This window comes from Myotis nattereri, assembly GCF_964212035.1.
Source record: "Myotis nattereri genome assembly, chromosome: 2".
Lineage (NCBI taxonomy): Eukaryota > Metazoa > Chordata > Mammalia > Chiroptera > Vespertilionidae > Myotis > Myotis nattereri.
Window position 1 is genome coordinate 102,099,312 of NC_138076.1, and position 22,805 is coordinate 102,122,116.

The 22,805-nt window shown below is 41.2% G+C and overlaps 1 protein-coding gene across 4 annotated transcripts in view; it reads left to right on the top strand.

Annotated features, from left to right (window-relative positions):
* The window catches only part of HDHD5 (haloacid dehalogenase like hydrolase domain containing 5), a 50,870-nt gene extending 41,973 nt beyond the window's left edge, over window positions 1-8,897 (top strand). For 2 of the 4 annotated variants that reach the window (XM_081083470.1, XM_081083472.1), the window contains one exon: window positions 2,152-3,737. In XM_081083470.1, coding sequence (XP_080939596.1) covers window positions 2,152-2,331 — 180 coding nt within the window. In that variant the 3' untranslated portion in view covers window positions 2,332-3,737. Of the gene's footprint in view, window positions 1-2,128; window positions 3,738-8,520 lie in introns of those variants that run through there. The other 2 variants (XM_081083473.1, XM_081083471.1) reach the window with 2 other exon arrangements.
* Window positions 8,898-22,805: the final 13,908 nt, after the last annotated feature.

The following is a 22,805-nucleotide window of genomic DNA, read 5'->3' on the forward strand; positions in this document are numbered from 1 at the left end:
CACAGTTGTAAGGAGGAAGTGGTGGGGTACATTATTGCTCAAACAAAATCAGAGTCTGTTTGTAAGGAATGCTTGTGGAATGGATATTGGGTAGGCAACTTGCAATACAACTACAATGCCCAGGACCCAGAAGGCATTTAACTGTGATCATTTCTTCAAGAGCTCTAAGGAAATGGGTAAAGCCCTGACCTCTGGTACTTTGTCTGTTATCTGAGCCACTGGGTTGGGTAATAATCTTGCCAATTTATATTTGCTTATTAGGTAACCTTTTCCAAAGCATTTTAAAACAGACATCTGTCCATTCTTTGTTATAGCCCCACAAAACCCCTAATGGAGAGAGACAAATCTTATCTATCCATTTTTATAAATGAGGACATCAAGGTAGAGATCATTCATTTTAGAAACTTTAGTGAAGATCTATGTGCCAAGCACCATTCTAGGCACCATAGTAGTGACCAGTCATTGGTAACAATGCCTGCCCTCATGGAGTTAACCTTTTAGTCATCCAAAGTTAGTAAATGAAGGGGCTGGGCTTGAAATTGGGTCTCCTAACTCTTATCCCAGGGTTCTTCCTGAGATACACACCAAAGACCCTCTCATCCTTAGCCAGCCTACTGCCCTTCCTCCAAGCATAGCTTTATGTCCTGGAGCAGCTGCTATTGTGGAAAGAGACCAGGTAAGATCTCTGTGGGCCAAAGAGGTTGAAGTTACCAACTGGAACAACAGGCGAGTGCACAGTAAGGTGGAAAGTAAATCCAAGTGTGGCTACTTGAGGAGAAGTCTTGCAGAGTTGAGAACCCTTAGGTCCAGATTGAAGTGACAGAAGATAGCATCTCTCTCTGTCTGCCTTGGGTTCTGTGTCTTTGGCTAAGCAGTTGCTTTGACTCTGTGGCCATCTCTCTCTCTTTCTTGTTTGAGTTACCTAAAGATAATGATGAGGAAAATAAGACATTTTTGGGGGGAGGGCCTAGCAGCCTGACTCTGTACCTAGTTAATCAGTATCCCTAATGCACATTCTTGTTAGCCTATAATCATGTCATTGCCCCTTCCTTAATTATCTGGTCTTGCAAGCCCTGTTTACCTAAATACATTTTACAGAGGCCATAAACCATGAATAATATTCAACCCCCAGGGAGGGGATTTATCAGCACTGGCACTAGGCCAGGCCTTTAGGTATGGTCTCACATCCCCCATCCCAACACATGGGGCTTTTTTCAAAGCCTGCAAAAGGTCCGGAAGTATGATTCATATATGGAGGACAAAGAAACCAAAGGGTATAAAGAGAAAGCTTCCTCCATATTGGCTTTCTCATGATTTGGAAACAGGCTCTCCTGACTCACAGTACTAGTACATCTGGAAATAAATGGGTTTTTCCTGTATCTCCGAGTACTCCTGTGTGTATTTTCCGGTCGCGTGGTAAATTTTGTAACAATAACGGAAGATCTTTCAAATCCATGTCAGAAAGCAAGCCAGCCATTCAGCTCCAATGCAGTCTTGTTGTCTATTAGGGGCTTTGTCTGAATTTGTAGAACCAAGACTCACAACCATTTCATTAGCTTAGCCTGAAACTTAATGCAAATGTTACCTTTCTGTGTTTTGATGGAGCCAAATCAGTACCCCAAAAAAACTGGACTTTGTAAGTCAATTTGACCAGGAGGTAAGCTCATATTTATAATAAAATTATTAACCTGGAACAAAACTATACCATCAGGCAGTCACATTGAACAGAGAGAATCACCTTGATTTCTCTAGTTAGTCATTGCCTTGGAGTCGGAACAGGGGCATTTCCTTGCTATTCACCTTTGTGGGAGCAGCTTCTGGCCTCCTGAGGGCCCCTCTTGGCTTCCCAAGGCAGGTACAGTGAACAAACCTGTAATCTGGATTTCCAGCGGAACTAGGGTTGCTATAGCAACTGGATCTTGCCTTGAGGGTGGAATTTTAAAATATCTCAGTTGTAATAGTTATTTTTTCTCCCAAATAACTGTCATTTCTCCAGTGCTGTGTGATTGCTGCTGAGGTTGGGCAATGCTGGTAATAGGGGCAGAAATAGAATGTTGGGGAACCAGCTAGAATTGTAATCAATATTAATCATGCTCTGTTAACTGTGATTGTTTTATTCTGATTAAAGAAGGCACATTCTAACCTTGCCAGCAGCTGCACTCAGGACCTGGGAGCTCACCTGGAAATGCAGCCCATCCTCCTCATCAGGGAGCTGCCTATTATGGAAAGATTAACAACTTTGCTGCAGAAACCAGAATTAGCAGCCTTTTGAAGATCCTCACTAAGCGCTTTGAAGACCCCAGCCCCTTTTGCATATCACTAGCCCTTTGAGGATCCCCAACCAAGTGCTTACCTGTTAACTGCCCGTTTGGCATACCCTATGGCTACTTCCCCATGTAATCTTTGTACTTCTACTCAATATAAGCAGTCGATTTATGGTGGGGTGCAGAACCGATTTTTGTGGATGATCTGCTGTTCTCCTGTACTGCCAGCAGTATTGGAATAAATGTTCATAATGATTCAACCCTGCCTCTGCTCAATTGGCTCAAGTAGTGACAGGCATCATGGACCCATTGTTTGTCCCGTTACATATTCTGATAACCACAAAGGGATGTAAGCAAGGAATTCCCCTAGGGTGAATACCAGGGATCCCACTTGCTGCCTGGACTGGGGGTTTCCAGGGCTGAGGCCTAGACTCTTATTTGCAGCACTGCCTGGAATGTTCCTGTTTTGAGTCCCAGCTGCAACCTCAGCAATCCCTGTCATCTCACCTGAGACCTAAGTTGAATCAAGCATTTTTGTAGGAGGAATTAAGGATATTTGTATGGCATGAGAGTAGTGGCTGCTTCCCATCTGGGCTTCCTTATAAGGAAGCATGTACTGTGTGTACTGTGTATAGCACAGGAGGCATTATACTGCCTCTCATCTGGGCAAGCCTGATCCACTCTGTATGGCAAGAGACCTCCAGTGGTCCTTGACCTGGTCTCCGATCCCTTAGCCTGATCCCTTTTGGGATGAGAGAAATTGCTCTGTTTTGGTGGTTATTTTTGTTGTTTGTTTGTTTGTTTGTTTGTTTTTTATGCAGGGTATTCTGTGGTATCTGTGGTTGGACAGGCAAGGAGCATGGTGTGAAGCTCTTGTCTGTAGGTTGTACACGCCTGTAAATATTGTACATTAAGTGTCTCTGTTGATTGTTGCTTTGTGTGTCTTTGTTGTTTGGTTTAATTTGTTTAAGGATAGGGCACTTCACCTTTGCTGGCAGCCAGCTGCTTGTGGCGGCTGAGTTCATGACAGGGATTGTAGGAACTTAAAGGCATCAGCCATCAGGAAATCTTTATTAGTGAGAGTTCTTGTCATTTGCTATGCTGGGTTAGTGTGAGTTAAGATTCTAAGACTAATGTCCCAGTCCATCCTTTTGAGAGTACTCATTTATTTACTGTAGGGGTTTTCGTTTGTTTGCTTGTCTGTTCCTGTTTGTTTCTCTTCTTATACTTCATGTTGTCACAGTCTACTCAGAAAGAAAAATCCTAGCCCTAACCAGTTTGGCTCAGTGGATAGAGCGTCAGCCTGTAGACTCAAGGGTCCCAGGTTCGATTCCGGTCAAGGGCATGTACCTTGGTTGTGGGCACATCCCCAGTAGGGAGTGTGCAGGAAACAGCTGATCAATGTTTCTCTCTCACCGATGTTTCTAACTCTCTATCACTCTCCCTTCCTCTCTGTAAAAAATCAATAAAATATATTTTAAAAAGAAAGAAAAATCCTATTTAATAAAGAGGTAATATGCAAATTGACTGCCGCACCCTCACACAAGATGGCTGCCCCCATGTGGGCACAAGATGGCTGGCAGGGGAGGGCAGTGGTGGGTGACCAGGCCTGAAGGTGAGGGCAGTTAGGTGCAATCGGGCTGGCAGTGGAGCAGTTAGGCATCGATCAGGGTGGCAGGGGAGTGGTTAGGGGGAGATCAGGCTGGCAGGCAGAAGCGGTTAACGGCAATCAGGCAGGCAAGTGGTTGGGAGCCAGCAGTCCCAGATTGTGAAAGGGATGTCCAACTGCCAGTTTAGGCCTGATCCCTGTGGGGTCCTAGATTGGAGAGGGTGCAGGCTGGGCTGAGGGACACCCCCCCCCCCCTCCAGTGCACTAATTTCGTGCACCGGGCCTCTAGTATGAGAAATAAAACCTTCTAAACACCCCAGTCTTTATCCTAGGAGGACCAGATCTGCTGAAGTGCTTGAACAGTGGGGGGCCACTACCGTTTTTGTAAAGAAAATAGTACTTTCATATTGAAGGCTGGTGAGTTATCCCTGTTACAAACTTTGTCAAGAAAATGCCTTGGGTAATAATAATTGGCTTTAAAATCTCAAAGTTATTAAGACATAATAAATAGATGTAACTAAAATGAAGGGTTTATGACAGCAGTTCTCAACCTGTGGGTCGCGACCCCTTTGGCAGTCGAATGACCCATTCACAGGGGTCACCTAAGACCATCCTGCATATCAGATATTTACATTACGATTCATAACAGTAGCAACATTACAGTTATGAAGTAGCAACAAAAATAATTTTATGGTTGGGTCACAACATGAGGAACTGTATTTAAAGGGCCAGAAGGTTGAGAACCACTGGTTTATGATAAAGCTTTTTAGTGATAATTTTATGCCTAAACATAATTTTCTAAAGTCTTTGGTAACTTAACACTTTGGAGTTTGCTGGGTTATATAATAAAAAGTATTAAATATCTAGGTATATATAATAATAAAAGCATAATATGCTAATTAGACTGGATGTCCTTCTGGACGTCCTTCCGGGGCAAAGCCAGGGCTGCAGCCGTGGATCGAGGCAGCCACAGTGGCTGCGAGGGAGGGATCCAGGCAGCCGCCCCCAGCTTCAAAGGCCTACTCTTGCACGAATTTTGTGCATCAGGCCTCTAGTTTAGAAATAACAGGATACTGAAATATTAATTAATCTGAGTTTGCCTACTTTGGGGTTTTTATTACAGAGAATCTAGAGGATACATTTGAATCTTTTAATGGATATGTATTGTATTTTATTTGAATTATATCTTAAAAATGTGCATGTATTGCTAATCTGAGAAATGTACTTGTCAACTAAAATTTAAGGTTTCTAATAGTTAGAAATTCTAACTAATTGGAAAGAAATATGGTTTTGGTAATAGAAGGCATGAGGTGTGGAGATACATTTTTGAAGGGAAAAGGGAATTTCGTTGTTCTAAAGCTAAATGAATAGTAAGATTTGCAAAGTTATATAAGGCTTGTGAAGAGAAATCTTAAAAGGAAATTACAGGTAATCTGAATAATTTAATTAGATAAGTGAATCTAAAGTAAGCTAATACAGAATTTGTTTAGTCCTTTTCCAGCTTATTAAAAGGGAAAAAGGTTTTCTTGTATTTGCTTAGGAAGCAAAAGTTCTATAAATGGTTGAAATAATTATATATTGTGTTATTTTAATCAGCTACTTAATTACTTAAAAAAGTGATCTTTTGTGGGAAGATAGTGGGAACTGAAGTTTTGCTAGCCTATGTTTGTGTTTTATACCCTTTTGTCACTTTGAATGAATAAATAGTCTAATACTGTTTAATAATAATAATAATAATAATAATATATAATAACTTTTTGATAAAATAAGTTTGACAGTCTTTCCAGAGTTTAAATTTTAAGAAACTTTTTTGACATAGAATTGGCTTTAGATCATTTTGATAGGCCCTAGAATGCCTCAAGGATTTGTCTTCTTTTTTTATGAAAGAAAACTTTATACTTAAGGTACATGGGAAGGTTTGTCAAATAAAGAAATGATAATTATATTTTATTTATATATGCATATTAAATAGATTCTGATATGCTTTGCTTATAACCATTGTTACTTATAATATTGTGAAATATTGTGCTTTGCAGAAAGGATACGATTCCATGTTGTTCGCAATATAATCAAATCCATAACTATGTCATTTTAAATTTCTTCTTGTAATTTAGAGACAGTCACTGTTTTGTTATAATGCATTTGGAAAAATGTTACATCTTCTGTACATTTTCTGAGGGATCCATGGAAAGTTCTCTAATATTTTCAGATCATCCCTTTCAAACTGCATGAAAATTAATAGAACTCTATAGACTATCTGGATTTATAGACATACTAGCAGAAAAAATCAGGAGAAATAAAAAATGATGGGGCTGAATGAACTGAAAATAATTATAGTTTTTGTAACTTTTGTTGAAAGTATTGCTGATTCTTAAACGTTTTGTTTTTCAGATGTAAGGAAGCATTTTTAAAGCAATTTGGTAAATTATTTTTTTCTCCCTACCTGATCCCTCCAATATTTGGCAATTCTTAGTGAGTGAGTCATGGCAATGCATTTCTTTGCATGAATTCAGTAAGACCATTTTCCAGTTGTGGTTTTATTAACCAAGACTTTGTAATGTCATGTCTAACATGCCTGGACTCTGGATGTCACCAGAAAGCTTTAAGGAATGAAGGCAATGTGAGCACCTTGGAGAAAGCCTGATATCTTGCTTGGTCACATGGTTCATGGCAATCTTTCCAAAGGAACGAAGGTTACTTTCCTGAAAGATGGCAAGGAAGGAACATCAAGACATCTTTGGGGACCTCAGCTTGAGGAATGCATTTCTTTGCATGAATTCAGTACAGGTGTACAGGTATTGCAAGAAAACCTAATAGCAGCTAGGTGTCACAGCTTCTTTGTACTGCAGGGCTAATTAAAGCTCAAACATGAGATTCCAGCAAAGCATTTTTTTAAAAAAACCTGTATGAGCAACTGTTATTCTTACTGTGTTCATGCAAATAATCAGGCTGAACTGCAACTAGACTTAATACACTAAGTAAATTGGTCTTAATTTGGCTCCTTACTAAAAATGAGGGTGACTTTTAGGAGGAAAAAATATATTTCAACAGGGAATTATTATAACTGAAATTCTTTTCCCTCCACCAGACCGTTTGTTGTAATTTTTGCTGTTCTAACTTTTGCCCAATAATACTAAATTTTATAACACAGTTTGTCTCCACCAGGTTATAAGCCCTACTCACACTTAGAGAATACCATCTGTAGACACCATTGCTACCTCCTTCTGTTCCCAGGCCTCATCATCCTCTGACAGAGAGCCAGGATCTCTTGGCTCTGAGAGAAGCCTCCATCCCTCTTCAGCATGAAGCAGTTTCAGAAGAGACTCTATGCTCCTTTTCTATGAAAAAATTCAGAGCCAAGATCCTTGAGAGGGGTGTGTTAGGCAGTTACACAGACATAAGCAGAGCAAGGACGATGGGCCAACTGGAGGAGAAATGAACAGGACTCTGAGACATGCTTCTCACCACTCCAACTGCTCTGAAGCTGTCAATGGAGGAACCTATGTAGAATGGACCTTCACATTTTGCCTAATAGGAGTTGGGATACCTATTGTTAATATATATTTTTGGGCATGGGTGTTTTCTCTAAAGGTTGCTGCAGTAACTTCCTGTGGTGAATGTCTGACTTTTATCGAGTGTTCTAGTTTTTGTCTTTAAGTATCTAATAACTACATTATCGATTGTTCTGATAATTTCACCCTCCCATATAGTAATAGACATACTAAGCTGCCAGCCAGTTGATTTCTGATATGTGGGATAAATGTTTATTCATATATGCCTGCCAAGAGCATGGGGGGGTGGGGGGGAGGGGCAGGGAGAGGGGGGCGGGCTTATTCCTTAGGATAACTGACAGTCTTTATGCTTCAGAAACATCACAGGGTCCAAACCAAAAGAGACCTTCTTATGGCCATGGCAACCAGACTGCAATGCCGATCTCCACCTATGGATTTCTGCTGAATATATTACTTTAACCATTTTCATTATGCTGGTAATGGTAGGCACCCTTAATGTAGAAGTGACCCAGCTGACTTGTAGCATGGTAAAAGCCCTGAAAGCCACTTCCAGGGCTGTACATGAGATAAGTCAAGAGCTGAGCCAGGTCAGGGAGGCTGTCCTAGAAAATTGGGCAGCAATAGATTATTTGCTGTTGCAGCATACAACAGTTGTGAAGAATTTAAAGGAATTGTCAACATTTCTGACAATTCTCAATTGATAGAAAACAACATTCTACAAATTAGGAAAACCATCTCCAAGGTAAAACAATGAGAAGGGTTTTTTTGGAGTTGACTTATTCAACCTAACTTTCTGGCTATCAAACCTGTCTGGGTTGCTGGAATTTTTTAAAATTTTTCTCCTGGTTACTTTTTGTAGTTTGTAGTTTGATAGCTTGCTGCTGTATTCAATGTCTTCCTCTTTGGAGATCCTGCATTCATTGTATTCTGTCCCCAAGAACTGCTATCAAGGCAGAAGCAAATGCAGTCCAACAGGATGAGATTTTTCATCTAAAATTAATCTAATAGATATGAGATGATAAAAATAGCAGTGGGGAAATGATAGGAGCAGAAATAGAATATTGGGAAACCAGCTAGAATTGTAAGAAATATTAATCATGCTTTGTTAACCATGATTGTTTTATTCTGATTAAAGAAGCTAACTTGGCTGGCAGCTGCACTCAGGACCTGGGAGCTCACCTGGAAATAAAGCCCATCCTCCTCTTCAGGGAGCTGCCTATTATCATGGAAAGATTAACAACTTTGCTGCAGAAACCAGAATTGGCAGCCTTTTGAAGATCCCAGCCCTTTTTGCATATCACTAGCCCTTTGAAGATTCCCCAACCCAGTGCTTACCTGTTAACTGCCCATTTGGCATACCCTTTGGCTACTTCCCCATATAATCTTTGTACTTCTACCCAATATAAGCAGTCGGCTTACGGAGGGGTGCAGAGCAAATTTTTGTGGATGACCTGCTGCTCTCCTATACTGCCTGCAATACTGGTATTGGAATAAATGCTCATAATGACTCAACCCTGTCTCTGCTCAATTGGCTCAAGTAGTGACAGGCATCATGGATCCATTGTTTGTCCAGTTACACTGGGATGCCTGTTTCTCTGCTTCAGGTTCTTGGCTGCTTTATCAGGCTTTGGAGGTGGAAGGATTGTCTCTGTATAAACTGCTGGGGAGTTGACAATTTCAGCTTTTGCTTCCAGGCTCCTCTAGCACTTGGTTCCAAAAGCCTTATATCATTTTTTTTCTTTTCTGGGAGACGGAGAAGAGGGTTCTAGCTTGAAACTCTCCCACTCTGCCTCCCACTTTGACTTGAGCCTTATTGCTTATACCCTACCAGAGCAGCCTTAGCGTTCCTGGGACTACTCTTTGGAGAGGGAAGGGGCATATCCCTTCTTTTCTGCTTTTCTTTTGGTCTTTATAACTTTTGCTTTTGGCTTCATTCATTCACTACAAATGACTACTGAGCACCTACTAAGCCTCAGGATAAGAAATGAGAAACTACACTTGTCTTGGAGGAGTTCATAACCCTGAACTTGGCCCTATCGGATTTCAAACATTTTTATAAAGTTACAGTAATTTAGTGTTCTGTTGGCAAAGAGGGATACAAATCATGGGCTAAAACAGTACTCAGAAACACATATATGACAAATATAAACATATGACATACTAAAATGTTTATTTCTTGCTCATTTTATAATCTGATGTGGGGTAGGTGGCTATTCTCAGCCTTTCCCTACCATGTGGTAATTAAGGGATCCAGGCACCTTCTATTTTGTGGTGCTGTCATCTTCAGCACATGGTCTCCAAGGTCTTTGTGAAAGAGGGAGAGCAAATAGGTGACTGTGGAGTGATTCATGGCCAGACCTGGTAGTGGTGTACATCACTTCTGTCCATATCCATTGGCCAGCCACATGGTTCCAAAGCAACTCCTGAGAAAATGTGGTCTTTATGCCTAAGAAAAGGAAAGGTATCAGTTGGCATCTAGCCTCTGTTGTCATAATTTACTAGGATAAAGAAGTTGTTTTGCTTAGTTTTTATTTAATTTGTTATGAAGAGCTCAAGAAAGATGAATAAAAAATATAAGAATTATTTTTTGTACAATTAAGTCTTCTCTTTAATCTGTATAGCTTAATTTTTATTTTATTTTATTTTTTGTATTCCCATTATCCCTTCCCTTTGGCAACTATCAGCTTGTTCTCTATATCTGTGTGTCTCTGTTTATTTTATTATTATTTTTTTTAGATTTTGCACATAATAAGTGAAACTATATGGTATTTGTCTTTGTCTGTCTGACTTATTTCACTTAGCATAAAACCCTCTAGGTTCATTCCTGGTTGTTACAAATGGCAAGATTTCATTCTTTTTATTTTATTGCTGAATAATATTCTACTATGTATGTGATATGTGTGTGTGTGTGTGTGTGTGTGTGTAATCTCCATATTCACCCATCTATTTTAATTTTATTGATTGAGAGAGAAAGAGATAGAAATATCAGTTTGTTGTTCCACTTATGCAGTCATTCGTTGATTCTTGTATGTGCCCTGACTGAGGATCAAACCTGCAACCTTGGTATATAAGGATGATGCTCTAACCAGCTCAGTTACCTGGCCAGGGCCTTCCATTCATCTGTTGATGGACATCTAGGTTGCTTCTGTATCTTGGCTATTACTAGTAATGCTACAATAAACATAGGGATGCACATATCTTTTCAAATTAGTGTTTTTGTTTTCTTTGGGTAAATACCCAGGAGTGGAATTTCTGGATTGTATAGCAGCTCTGTTTTCCATACTGTTTTCCATAGTGGCTGCCCTAATTTACAATCCCATCATCAGTGTACAAGGGTTTCCTTTTCTTCGCATCCTCACCAGCACTTGTTATTTGTTGATTTATTGATGACTTAGTGGCCCCAGGCACAGATTCGTGCACATCAAAAGGAAGTTAATTAGAAGAAATATTTTAATATCGCTATTCACCCTTTCTCTATAATAGAAGTGTCAACCAATTCATGATCAACAATGACAGATGGAAACACACGCGTGAGATTGGTGCCAGCGAGAGCTTTATATGTATCGTGCATGCGTGAGTCAGCTTAGCCTTTTATATATACTATATAGAATAAACTTGCTTAATTAGACCTGCTTTCTGATTTAGCTAAACTTTTTCCAACCCAGTGAAGCACCCCAACTTCTTTTTCAGGTAATTGTCAGCAACACAGCAGTAAATATCAACATGAAGCAGATTATTATAGATCACGCAGGGAGAACAAAGGGTAAAATATTTAACTGCAGCAGTGTTTGACTATATTCTGCGCAGTGAGAAAACCTAAAGTCATTTTCAAGGTCCACCACTTCTTTTCAGTCGGGTCAAGTTTCTAAGCTTTCTAAATCTCCGTCTTCTGGCTAATGAAAAGAAAATAGGATTCCACCGAGTCTCCTGTCTCCCTATTCCAGGATATCTGTGCAGATCAAATGAGATGAGGCATAGGAAAATGCTTCACAGACATTTGGTTAAAGTGTGAAATGTTTGCACCTGGCTATAATGCAAGTCAGACACTTAGCCTATTAGCCTTTTATATATATAGATAGCCATTCTGACAGGTGTGAGGTGATAGCTCATTATGCTTTTAATTTGCATTTCCCTGATGATTAGTGATGCTGAACATTTTTTCATATGCTTGTTGGCCATCTGTCCTCTTGGGAGGAATGTCCTCTGTTTAGGTCTTCTGCCTATTTTTAAATTGGATTGTTTTTTTGGTATTAAGATATAGGAATTCCTTATAGATTTTGAATATTAACCCCTTTTTGGATATATCATTTGCAAATATTTTCTCATTCAGTTGATTGCTTTTTCATTTTGTTCATAGTTTCCTTTGCTGTGCAAAAGCTCTTTAGTTTGATGTAGTCCCTTTGTTTATATTTCCTTTTGTTTCCCTCACCTGAGGAGACACCTCCTAAAGGATATTACTGAGTGCTAAGTCAAATGTGTTACTGCTTATGCTTCTAGGAGTTTTATGGTTTCTGGTCTTATTTTCAAGTCTTTAGTCCATTTTGAATTTATTTTTGTATAGTGTAAAAAAATGCTCCAATTTTCATTTTTCTTCATGTATCCATTCAGTTTTCCCAACATCACTTATTAAAGAGACTATCTTTATCTCATTGTATATCCTTGCTTCCTTTGATGCAAAAATAGGTGATGAGACTATTAAGTCTAACTTTATTTTTTTTTAAATTAATTAAATCTTTATTGTTCAGATTATTACATTTGTTCCTCTTTTTTCCCCCCATAACTCCCGTCCACTCAGTTCCCACCCCAACCTCCTCCCTAACTCCCCATCCACTGCCCTCATCCATATGGGCACAATTTTTGTCCAGTCTCTTCCCGCATCAACCTCACCCCTTTCCCCCCCCAAGAATAGCCAGTCCATTCCCTTTCTATGCCCCTGATTCTATTATAATCACCAGTTCATTCTGTTCATCAGATTATTCACTTGATTTTCAGATTCACTTGTTGATAGATGTGTATTTGTTTTTCATAATTTGTATCTTTACCTTTTTCTTCTTCCTTTTCTTAAAGGATACCTTTCAGCATTTCATATAATACTGGTTTGGTGGTGATGAACTCCTTTAGCTTTTCCTTATCTGTGAAGCTCTTTATCTGACCTTCAATTCTGAATGATAGCTTTGCTGGATAAAGTAATCTTGGTTGTAGGTTCTTCGCATTCATCACTTTGAATATTTCTTGCCACTCCCTTCTGGCCTGCAAAGTTTCTGTTAAGAAATCAGCTGACAGTCGTATGGGTACTCCCTTGTAGGTAACTGACTGTCTTTCTCTTGCTGCTTTTAAGAGTTTCTCTTTGTCTTTTGCTCTTGGCATTTTAATTATGATGTGTGTTGGTGTGGTCATCTTTGGATTCCTTTTGTTTGGGGTTCTCTGCGCTTCCTGGACTTGTAAGTCTATTTCTTTCACCAGGTAGGGGAAGTTTTCTGTCATTATTTCTTCAAATAGGTTTTCAATATCTTGCTCTCTCTCATCTTCTGGCACCCCTATAATTCTGATGTTGGTACGCTTGAAGCTGTCCCAGAGGCTCCTTACACTATCTTCGTATTTTTGGATTCTTTTTTCATTTTGCTTTTCCGGTTGGGTGTTTTTTGCTTCTTCGTATTTCAAATCGTTGACTTGATTCTTGAGATCCTCTAGTCTGCTGTTGGAACTCTGCATAATATCCTTTATTTCAGTCAGTGTATGCTTAATTTCTAGTTGGTCCTTTATCACGACCTCGAGGGTCTCAGATTTCTTGTAGATCTCATTAAGTTTATCGGCAGTTTCTAGAAAATTCTTAAAAAACCTTAAAAGTGTGGCTTTGAACTCTATATCCAGTAGTTTGCTTTCCTCCATTTCTGTCATTTGTGTCCTGTTTCTTTGTCTCCGCATTTTTTATGCTTCCCTGTGTTGATAAAGTGGTTTTCTGTGCTGAGTGTCCTCTAGGGCCCAGTGGTTCAGCCTCCCCAATTACCTGAGGAGGACACTCTTGGTGCACCCCCTTGTGGTCTTTGTGCATAGTCTTGTTGTAGTTAAGCCTTGATTGTTGTAGTTATCACTGGGAGGAATTGACCTCCAGGCCAGCTGGTTGTGAGAATCAGCTGTGTCTGCAGTGGGAGAACTTCTGTGCTGGAGATACCCCTCTGGGGCAAGACTTTCTTCAATGGGGTTTTGGTGCTCATGGGGTTGCAGACTGGATGGTCCCACTCTGACCTCTGGGTTTCCTGGCTCCTGGATCTCTAGGGAGGTGCTAATCTAGCCTCTGCCTAAGGCTATCCAGCAAAAGCCTCCCTGCAGGGCTTGGGCGGGGCGGGTCCCACGGGATCAACAGGGCAGGGCTAGCAATTATGGCTGCTCTCAGTCTTGCCTTCAGAGGCTCTGCTTCTCAGTGTCCCAGTAATCACTGCAAGCCCCTTGGGGAGAAAGCTTCCCTCAAGTTCCGACCAATGCCAGACAGTCCCGCTTCTCCCGTATGAGTCTGGGTCCCTAGAGACTTTCCCGGAACTGGAGCTCAGAGCCTGAGACTCCCTCCTGATTGAAAATGACAACCGCGCCCTCAGCCGCCAACCCACTCCACATGCACCTCCACACCTTAGTATTTTACTTCCGTACTGCGCCTCCTCTGAGTCTCGGTATGCTTTTCTCTTTCCTTCTAGTTGTAGAATTTCCACTCAGCCAGCCTTCCTGTGGTTCTGGATGATGTCCGTTCTGTCTTTTAGTTGTATTTTTGAAGTGGTTGTTCGAGGCAGCAAACTCCGGTGTTTACCTATGCTGCCATCTTGGTTACTCCCTCTAAGTCTAACTTTAAATTAAAGCAATACACAAAGGCTTCTCCCACAAGGACAAGTTTTTTTATTTTTTCCTCATCAAAAACCAATTATGTCTCCAGCTGTAGCCTCAGTTTAAGCGGTTTTTAAAAAACAACAAACAACAAAAGTGAAAATTAAAATAAACACCCCAAATCTTGCCTGTGTCAGAGCCAAAGTAAAAAGGAAGTGGGTGCAGAGTCCCTGAAAGAGAAAACTCTAGAAGCAGGTGTGTGTGAGCACATTCAAGTCATGGGGTTAGAGATTATGAGTCCTTGGCAGTAGTTTCTTCCCTTCAATCACTGGGATGTCCATCTTGAGAGGCTTAAAGGTTGCTGGATCCTTGGACAGTCAAGTGGCCTGCACATGGATCAGTTCCATTGGAGAAGGTTTCTGGGCTCCTCTGTAGGCCTAGGTGGCAAAACACCCTCCCAAATCAGATACTGGTCCAAAGAGATCCCATTTATCTTCCAGAATTAATGATGCTAAGATTTGGGCCAGGTGAGGCTGTGGAAGAGCCAGCAGAGAACCAGCATCTAAGCTTCTGCTTAGGGGAAGAGTTAGGGGTGGACTGGGCTGAGGCCAGCAGCTTCTCTTCTCTCATAATCTCTTCACTCTAGTTTTATTTTTTGGAGTTTTTCTGTCATTCAAAGTTACTTGGTCCCCTCAGTGGTAAGGACCTTGGATGTTTATCCAGCATCTCTCTCCCTCTGTCCTGCCTGTTGTTTAAAATGCTGAATGCTCTCCTGGGTCTGTTTTTGTCATCAGAGAATACATGATGACATAGGTGGCTTTAGCCTTTACCATGAGAACCTTGTTCATATTGTCAATGACGGTGATACAATCATGACAGGAGAGAAGATACTGCCTCTTTTTTCTCCACCCTGACAACGTGCTGATACTTGTGCTGTGGAATCACTGACTTCTAGGGGATGCTGCCCATGTCTGATGGTGGAATCACGGGCATTGGGTCCAGAGCATTATCATAGCTGAATGCCTGGTGGTACATCTCAGTGGTCGGGGCATCTTGCCTAGAGGCCCATTAAGTTCAAGAGGAGGCTTCTGATTTATCATGAAGCCATTGAAAGACTGGGATCTAGGTGCTTTTTCTATATGGATTTCAGAACTGAGTCCCTGCCACCAGAATGAAATGTGATGATTATGCTGACAGACAAAGCAAAATTGCTCAGGAAGAGTCTGTCCATTCCAGAGGGTCTGTTTCACCACTGAAATGCTGCCTAAAGCCCTATCTCCAGCACTAAAAGAGGCTCTGAGGACCTAAGTCTTCCTAGAGGCTATGGTGAAGTCAGGACCCAAGCCATGGTGTAAGTGGCACTGTGTCCATGGTGACACTGAAGGCCTAGGGCACTGACCAGGCAGAGCAAGCTGCTGGGCCAATGTTAAGAATTTTTGCACCTATATTCATCAAGGATATTGGCCACTAGTATTTTTTTAATGCCTTTGGTTTTGGTATCAGGGTAATTCTGACTTCATAGAATGAATTTGGAAGCATTCCTTCCTTCCTCTTCAAGTGTAAAAACATCTGTATCATAGGTGTACCAGAAGAAGAGAGAGAGCAAAAAAGAATCTCTAAAAATTTCCCTAACCTGGTGAAAAAAAATAGACATACAAGTCCATGAAGAGCAGAGAATCCCAAACAAGATGAAACCAAAGAGGTGCACAACAAGACACATCATAATTAAAACGCCAAAGGTTAAAGACAGAGCATCTTTAAAGCAGCAACATAAAAGGAGTTAATTACTGCCAAGGGAGCACTTACAAGACTGTCACCTGATTTCCAAACAGAAACTTTCAGGCTAGAAGGGACTGGCACAAAATACACAAAGAAATGAAAAGCAAGAACCGATAACCAAGATAATTCTACCTAGCAAGGCTATCATTTAAAATTGAACATGAAATAGAGCTTCCTAAACAAGAAAAACTAAAGGAGTAGATCACCACCAAAACAGTATTGCAAGAAATATTAAAGGGTCTTCCTTAAAAAGAAAATACATGAATAATAAAATGGCAATAAATACATATCTATCAACAATTACTTTAAATGCAAATGAGTTAAATGTTCCAATCAAAAGACATAGGATGGCTGAATGGATAAGAAAACAGGATCCTTACACATGCTGTCTATAAGAAATCACTTTAGATGGAAAGACATACACTGATTAAAAGTAAATGGATGAGAAAGATATTTCATGAAAATGGAAACAAAAAAATGAAAACTGGAGTAGTAATACTTATACCAGACAAAATAAATTTAAAACAAAGGCTATACCAAGAGACATAAAAGTACCCAGAATTTCTACTTTTGGGTATTTCTCCAAAGAAACCCAAAACGCTAAATCAAAAATTAATATATGCATCCCTATGTTTATTGCAGCATAATTATAATAGCCAAGATATGGAAGCAACTTAAGTGTTCATTAACAGATGAATGGAGAAGAAAGTGATGCATATGCACAATTGAATATGACTCAGCCATAAAAAGAAAAACACTAATGAATCTTGCTATTTGCATCAACAAGGGTGGACCTAAAAGGTATTATGCTGAATTACATAAGCCAAAGAAAGACAAATACCATATTATTTCACCTGTATGTGGAATCTAAAAACCAAAATACATGAGCAAGCAGAATATAAACAGACTCATAGATACAAAGAACATTTTGTCAGTTGCCAGTTCGGAGGAAATTTAGGGGTTAGGTGAAAAGGTGAAAGGATTAAAAATACAAATTAGGTCTAGATTAGAAGATGGTGACAGAGTAGATGGATCTTTCTCCCATCAGCACCCAGAATCTAACTTGAATTAGAACTAAATTGGGAATATTCACTCTTAAATACCATCTGAAGACTGTCTAAAAAGGAGACTTTTATACAAGGAAGGACAGAAACCCTTGAGACTAGTAGGAAGAGGGGTGTGGTGAGGAGCTGGCCCAGCTCTCATGAGTGGTGGGCCAAGGAGGTGCGGGGGGAGGGGGGGAGGTTCAACCAGAGAGTATATAGGCCAGGACCCCAGGCAGGACACCCTAGCCGGGACAAGTCAGACAGCAATAACCGTCCATGCAGCAAAAAGCAGCAGGGCTTCTAGCAGCCAGGAAGTTGAGCCCTCTGCAGAAAAGCCACTTTTTTTAAAAGGGCTGGTGCACAGTATTTTCATTTGCAGACACTCACCCTAGGTTTTGGCTAAGGGAAGGTGGTATGGACTGGAGTCACCTAAGAAAAGATAGTGGTGGAAGAAGTTGAGAGTCATGGGGAGGGCAGCTGCTGAGATGCCAGTGCTGAGTTATTCATGAAATATTGCACCAGCCATTTCTCCTGAGAGACAGAAGCTCCTCCCAACAGCAATACACCTAACCCTCCCTCTCTGGAATCCATTGTGCCACACCTTGCATCTTGACCCAGACTAAGGAGGCAGTAGTCACAAGGAGCAGCAGTCTCAGGGAGAAAAAGTGTCTGGTTTGGGGGCAGGGACATTCCCCTCACATTCCCAGGAACTTGGCTGGCACTTCCCTCTCAAAGGAGAGCTAGTAGAAATTCCAGGCTTCAGATAGACCCCCACTGGCTGGTCTAAGAGGGACTCCGCTTGACCAAGGACAAGGAAATAGTCCAGGAACACACCCATCATCTTTCCTGAAGTTTGCTGCCCTGCCTAAAGGCCCCATGCTGCTAAAAAGCTGGCCTAGGAGCTTAGGTTAGCCCATCTCCTAGGCAGCCAAGCCCAATGAAGGCAGCCACAATCTGTGGATACCTTGAAGCTTCAAACAGGGTGCCAAGGGCCAAACTTGGTCAGCTTCTGACATTGGCTAGCACAAGAGGACCTACCAGGAGACCTGAAACCAGCACACAAAATAGCCTCAGACAACATAAGAACAGGATCTGAGACAAACTTCACTTGGTGTGGGGTTTTTTTCCATTATTTTTTAAAAATATATTTTTATTGAAGGAGTGGGAATGAGCAGGGGCTGTGAGGAAAGCCCGGGTCCCGGGTGCCAGAGGAAAGCCAGTGCTGGCAGCCAAAGGAAGGGCTATTCTTGCACACATTTCGTGTGAGCCTCTAGTATATATCCTATATAATAAAGAGGTAACATGCAAATTGACCATCATGCCCACGCACAAGATGGCCCCCATGTGGTCACAAGATGGCTACCCACATGTGGTCACAAGATGGCCACACCCATGTGGTCATGATGGCTGCCCCCATGTTGTCACAAGATGGCCAGCAGGGAGGGCAGATGGGGGTGACCAGGCCAGCAGGGGAGGGCAGTTGGGGGTGACCGGGCCTTCAGGAGAGGGCAGTTAGGGGCAACCAGGTTGGCAGGGAGGGCAGCTGGGGTCGATCGGGCTGGCAGGGGAGGACAGTTGGGGGCGATCGGGCCGGCAGCTGAGCAGTTAGGCATCGATCAGGCTGGCAGGGTAGTGGTTAAAGGGAGATCAGGCTGGCAGGCAGAAGCAATTAGGGGCAATCAGTCAAGCAGGTGAGTGGTTGGGAGCCAGCAATCCCAGATTGTGAGAGGGATGTCTGACTGCCGGTTTAGGCCTGATCCCTGTGAGCCTAAACCGGCAGTCAGACATCCCCTGAGGGATTCCAGATTGGAGAGGGTGCAGGCTGGGCTGAGGTACACCCCCTCTCCGGTGCACAAATTTCATGCACCAGGCCATATATATATATATATATGTGTGTGTGTATATATATGTGTGTGTGTATATATATATATATATATATATATATATATATATGTATGTTTATGTATTTGAGAGACTAAGGGAGATGGAAAGAGAAACATGGGTGATGAGAGAGAATCATTGATCCACTGCCTCCTGCATGCCTCACACTGGGGATCAAGCCTGCAACCTGGACATATACTCTGACCAGGAATCAAACTATGATCTCCTGGTCCATAGGTTGATGTGCAACCACAGAGCCACACCAGCTGGGCTCCATATTTTTTATTTTTTTATTTGTTATTGCTTAGGTATTATTATTGTTATTTTTTCTATTATCTTTTGTTCCTTTCATATCTCTTATTTGATTCCTTCCTTTTCTAACTCTATTTATCCCCTTTTTTCTTTTCTTTCTTTTGCTTTACCTTTCTTATTTTTACCTTTTCATATTTTTTTTCTCTTTCATCTTTTCTTGTTACCATTTTCCTGTTCCTACTCTTTACTCATTTTTCTTCTCTCTCTTCTTTCCTTTCAGAATCTTCTTTCTTGTAGGCCGGCGAACCTGCGGAACTGGTGAGGAGAAAACCAAGATGGCGGCATAGGTAAACGCCAGAGATTGCAGCTTAGCACAACCACTTCAAGAATACAACTAAAAGACAGAACAGACATCATCCAGAACCACAGGAAGGCTGGCTGAGTGGAAATTCTACAACTAGAAGGAAAGAGAAAAGCATACTGAGACTCAGAGGAGCTGCGGTGCAGAAGTAAAGTACAGAGGTATGGAGGTGCACACGGAGAGGGCTGGCGGCTGAGGACATGGTTGTCTTTTTCAATCAGTAGGGAGTCTCAAGCTCTGAGCTCAAGTTCCCGGTGAGTCTCTGGGGACCCAGACTACTATGGGAGAAACTGGACTGTCTGGCATTGGTCAGAACTCGAGGGCAGCTTTCTCTCGGAGGTGCTTGCAGCGGTTGCTGGGACACTGAGAAGCAGGGCCTCTGAGGGCAGCCATAGCTGCTTGCTCCGCCCTGTTGATCCTGTGGGACCCCGCCCCGCCCAAGTTGTGCACCGGCTTCTGCATATGAAAGGCCTGGCCCTGTGCAATCTGAAAATTACGTAACAAACTTGCAGCTGGCCCAAGGCCCCACAGCAACTTGCATTGCTTAACAACTGAGCTCCTGCTGGGTAGCCTCAGGCAGAGGCTAGATTAGCACCTCCTTAGAGATCCAGGATCCAGTGTGCCCAGTTGTCAGAGTGGGCCCATCCAGATTGCAGCTCCTCGGTCCATAAAGGACACACTCAGGGGGCAGAATCAGTGAGCACCAAAGCCCCATTGAAACAAGTCTTGCCCCGGAAGGGTGTCTCCAGCACAGAAGTTCTCCCACTGCAGACATAGCTGATTCTCACAGCCAATTGGCCTGGAGGTCAATTCCTCCCAGTGATAACTACAACAATCAAGGATTAACTACAACAAGACTGTGCACAAAGCCCACAAGGGGGTGCAACAAGAGTGTCCACCTCAGGTAATTTGGAAGGCTGAGCCACTGGGCCCTATAGGACACCTAGCACAGAAACCCACTCTATCAACACAGGGAAGCATAAAAAATGCAGAGACAAAGAAACAGGATACAAATGACAGAAATGGAGGAAAGCAAACTACTGGATATAGAGTTCAAAACCACACTTTTAAGGTTTTTCAAGAACTTTCTAGAAACCGCCGATAAATTTAGTAAGACCCTCAAAAAGTCTGGTGAGACCGCCGATTAATGTAGTGAGACACTCAAAAAATCTAGTGAGACCCTCAAGGTTATGAAAAAGGACCAACTAGAAATTAAGCATACACTGACTGAAATAAAGGATATTATGCAGAGTTCCAACAGCAGACTAGAGGATCTCAAGAATCAAGTCAACGATTTGAAATACGAAGAAGCAAAAAACACCCAACCGGAAAAGCAAAATGAAAAAAGAATCCAAAAATACGAAGATAGTGTAAGGAGCCTCTGGGACAGTTTCAAGCGTACCAACATCCGAATTATAGGGGTGCCAGAAGATGAGAGAGAGCAAGATATTGAAAACCTATTTGAAGAAATAATGACAGAAAACTTCCCCTACCTGGTGAAAGAAATAGACTTACAAGTCCAGGAAGCGCAGAGAACCCCAAACAAAAGGAATCCAAAGATGACCACACCAACACACATCATAATTAAAATGCCAAGAGCAAAAGACAAAGAGAAACTCTTAAAAGCAGCAAGAGGAAGACAGTCAGTTACCTACAAGGGAGTACCCATACGACTGTCAGCTGATTTCTTAACAGAAACTTTGCAGGCCAGAAGGGAGTGGCAAGAAATATTCAAAGTGATGAATGCGAAGAACCTACAACCAAGATTACTTTATCCAGCAAAGCTATCATTCAGAATTGAAGGTCAGATAAAGAGCTTCACAGATAAGGAAAAGCTAAAGGAGTTCATCATCACCAAGCCAGTATTATATGAAATGCGGAAAGGTATCCTTCATATAATTGCTATTTATTTTTACTTTTTCTGAACATTCAATACATGTTCTTTTTTTGTTTGTATGTTTAGTTACATATCTGTCACATAGAATATAAAATCTGTCACATAGCAATGATAAAACTTTGGAAAAAATAATGCACATTTTAGTTGTGGGAAAATAATTATATATACACAGTTAAATTTAATAGATCTTAAGGTATCCTTTAAGAAGAGGAAGAAGAAGAAAAAGGTAAAGATACAAATTATGAACAACAAATACACATCTATCAACAAGTGAATCTAAAAATCAAGTGAATACATAATCTGATGAACAGAATAAATTGGTGATTGTAATAGAATCAGGGCTATAGAAAGGGAGTGGACTGACTATTCTTGGGGTAGGGAAGGCGTGTGGGGGATGCGGGAAGAGACTGGAAAAAAATCATGCACCTATGGATGAGGACGGGGTGGAGGGGAGAGGGGAGGGCAGAGGGTGGGTTGGGAACCGGGTGGAGGGGAGCTATGGAGGGTAAAAAGAGGAACAACTGTAATAATCTGAACAATAAAGATTTAATTTTTAAAAAAATAAAAATAAAACAAGGTGAAACACTGCCAATCCTTGAGATTCTGCTTCCTGGCAATTGTCAACAGTTTGGCTCAAATAAACGTACAAAAGGTCTTTAAAAAAAAAAAAAAAGAATCTTCTTTCTTTCCCCTTTTTCTTCTAGTATGTTTATTATTATTATATTCTGTCTTTCTTTATCATTTATTATTCTTGTTCTCTTTTCCCTTTCCTAAGTCTCTTTCCTCTTGTGGTTGTTTTTGCTGTTGTCAGTTTCTTTAGTATATTTTTGTTAGTTTTTTTTTTTTCCTTGGTTGGTTTTGTTTTGTCCTATCAGCACCAGTACAACAACTGACATGATGTGATCTGGGTTGAGCCTCACAGTTAGCCAGCCTGAGAATAGATCTCACTTAAGAATGCAACAACAGTCAAGACCCAATTACAACAGGAAAGCCCAAATAAACCTTAAATTGGTCACTCCTAGAGTACCCAGCTCTGGAGTTTGAGAACACACCAATGGGTACCACAGGACTTTTACTACAAAAGACCACCCCATGAAGACTGTGAGACAGATATATCTAATACATAGAAACAAACACAAAGAGACAAATAAAATGGGGAGACAAAGAAAAACATCCAATTAAAAAAAAAAAAAGGAGGAAAAAACGACCTAAATAAGGTGGACATAAGCAATTTATCAAACACTAAGTTCACTGTAATGATTATAGAAATGCTCAAGGAACTCTTGGAGAACTATAAGGAAATTACTGGTAACTACAAGGAACTTAGTAGTAACTACATGAGCATGAAAAAAGACATAGAAACCATAAATAAAAACTAGCCAGAGCCTGTT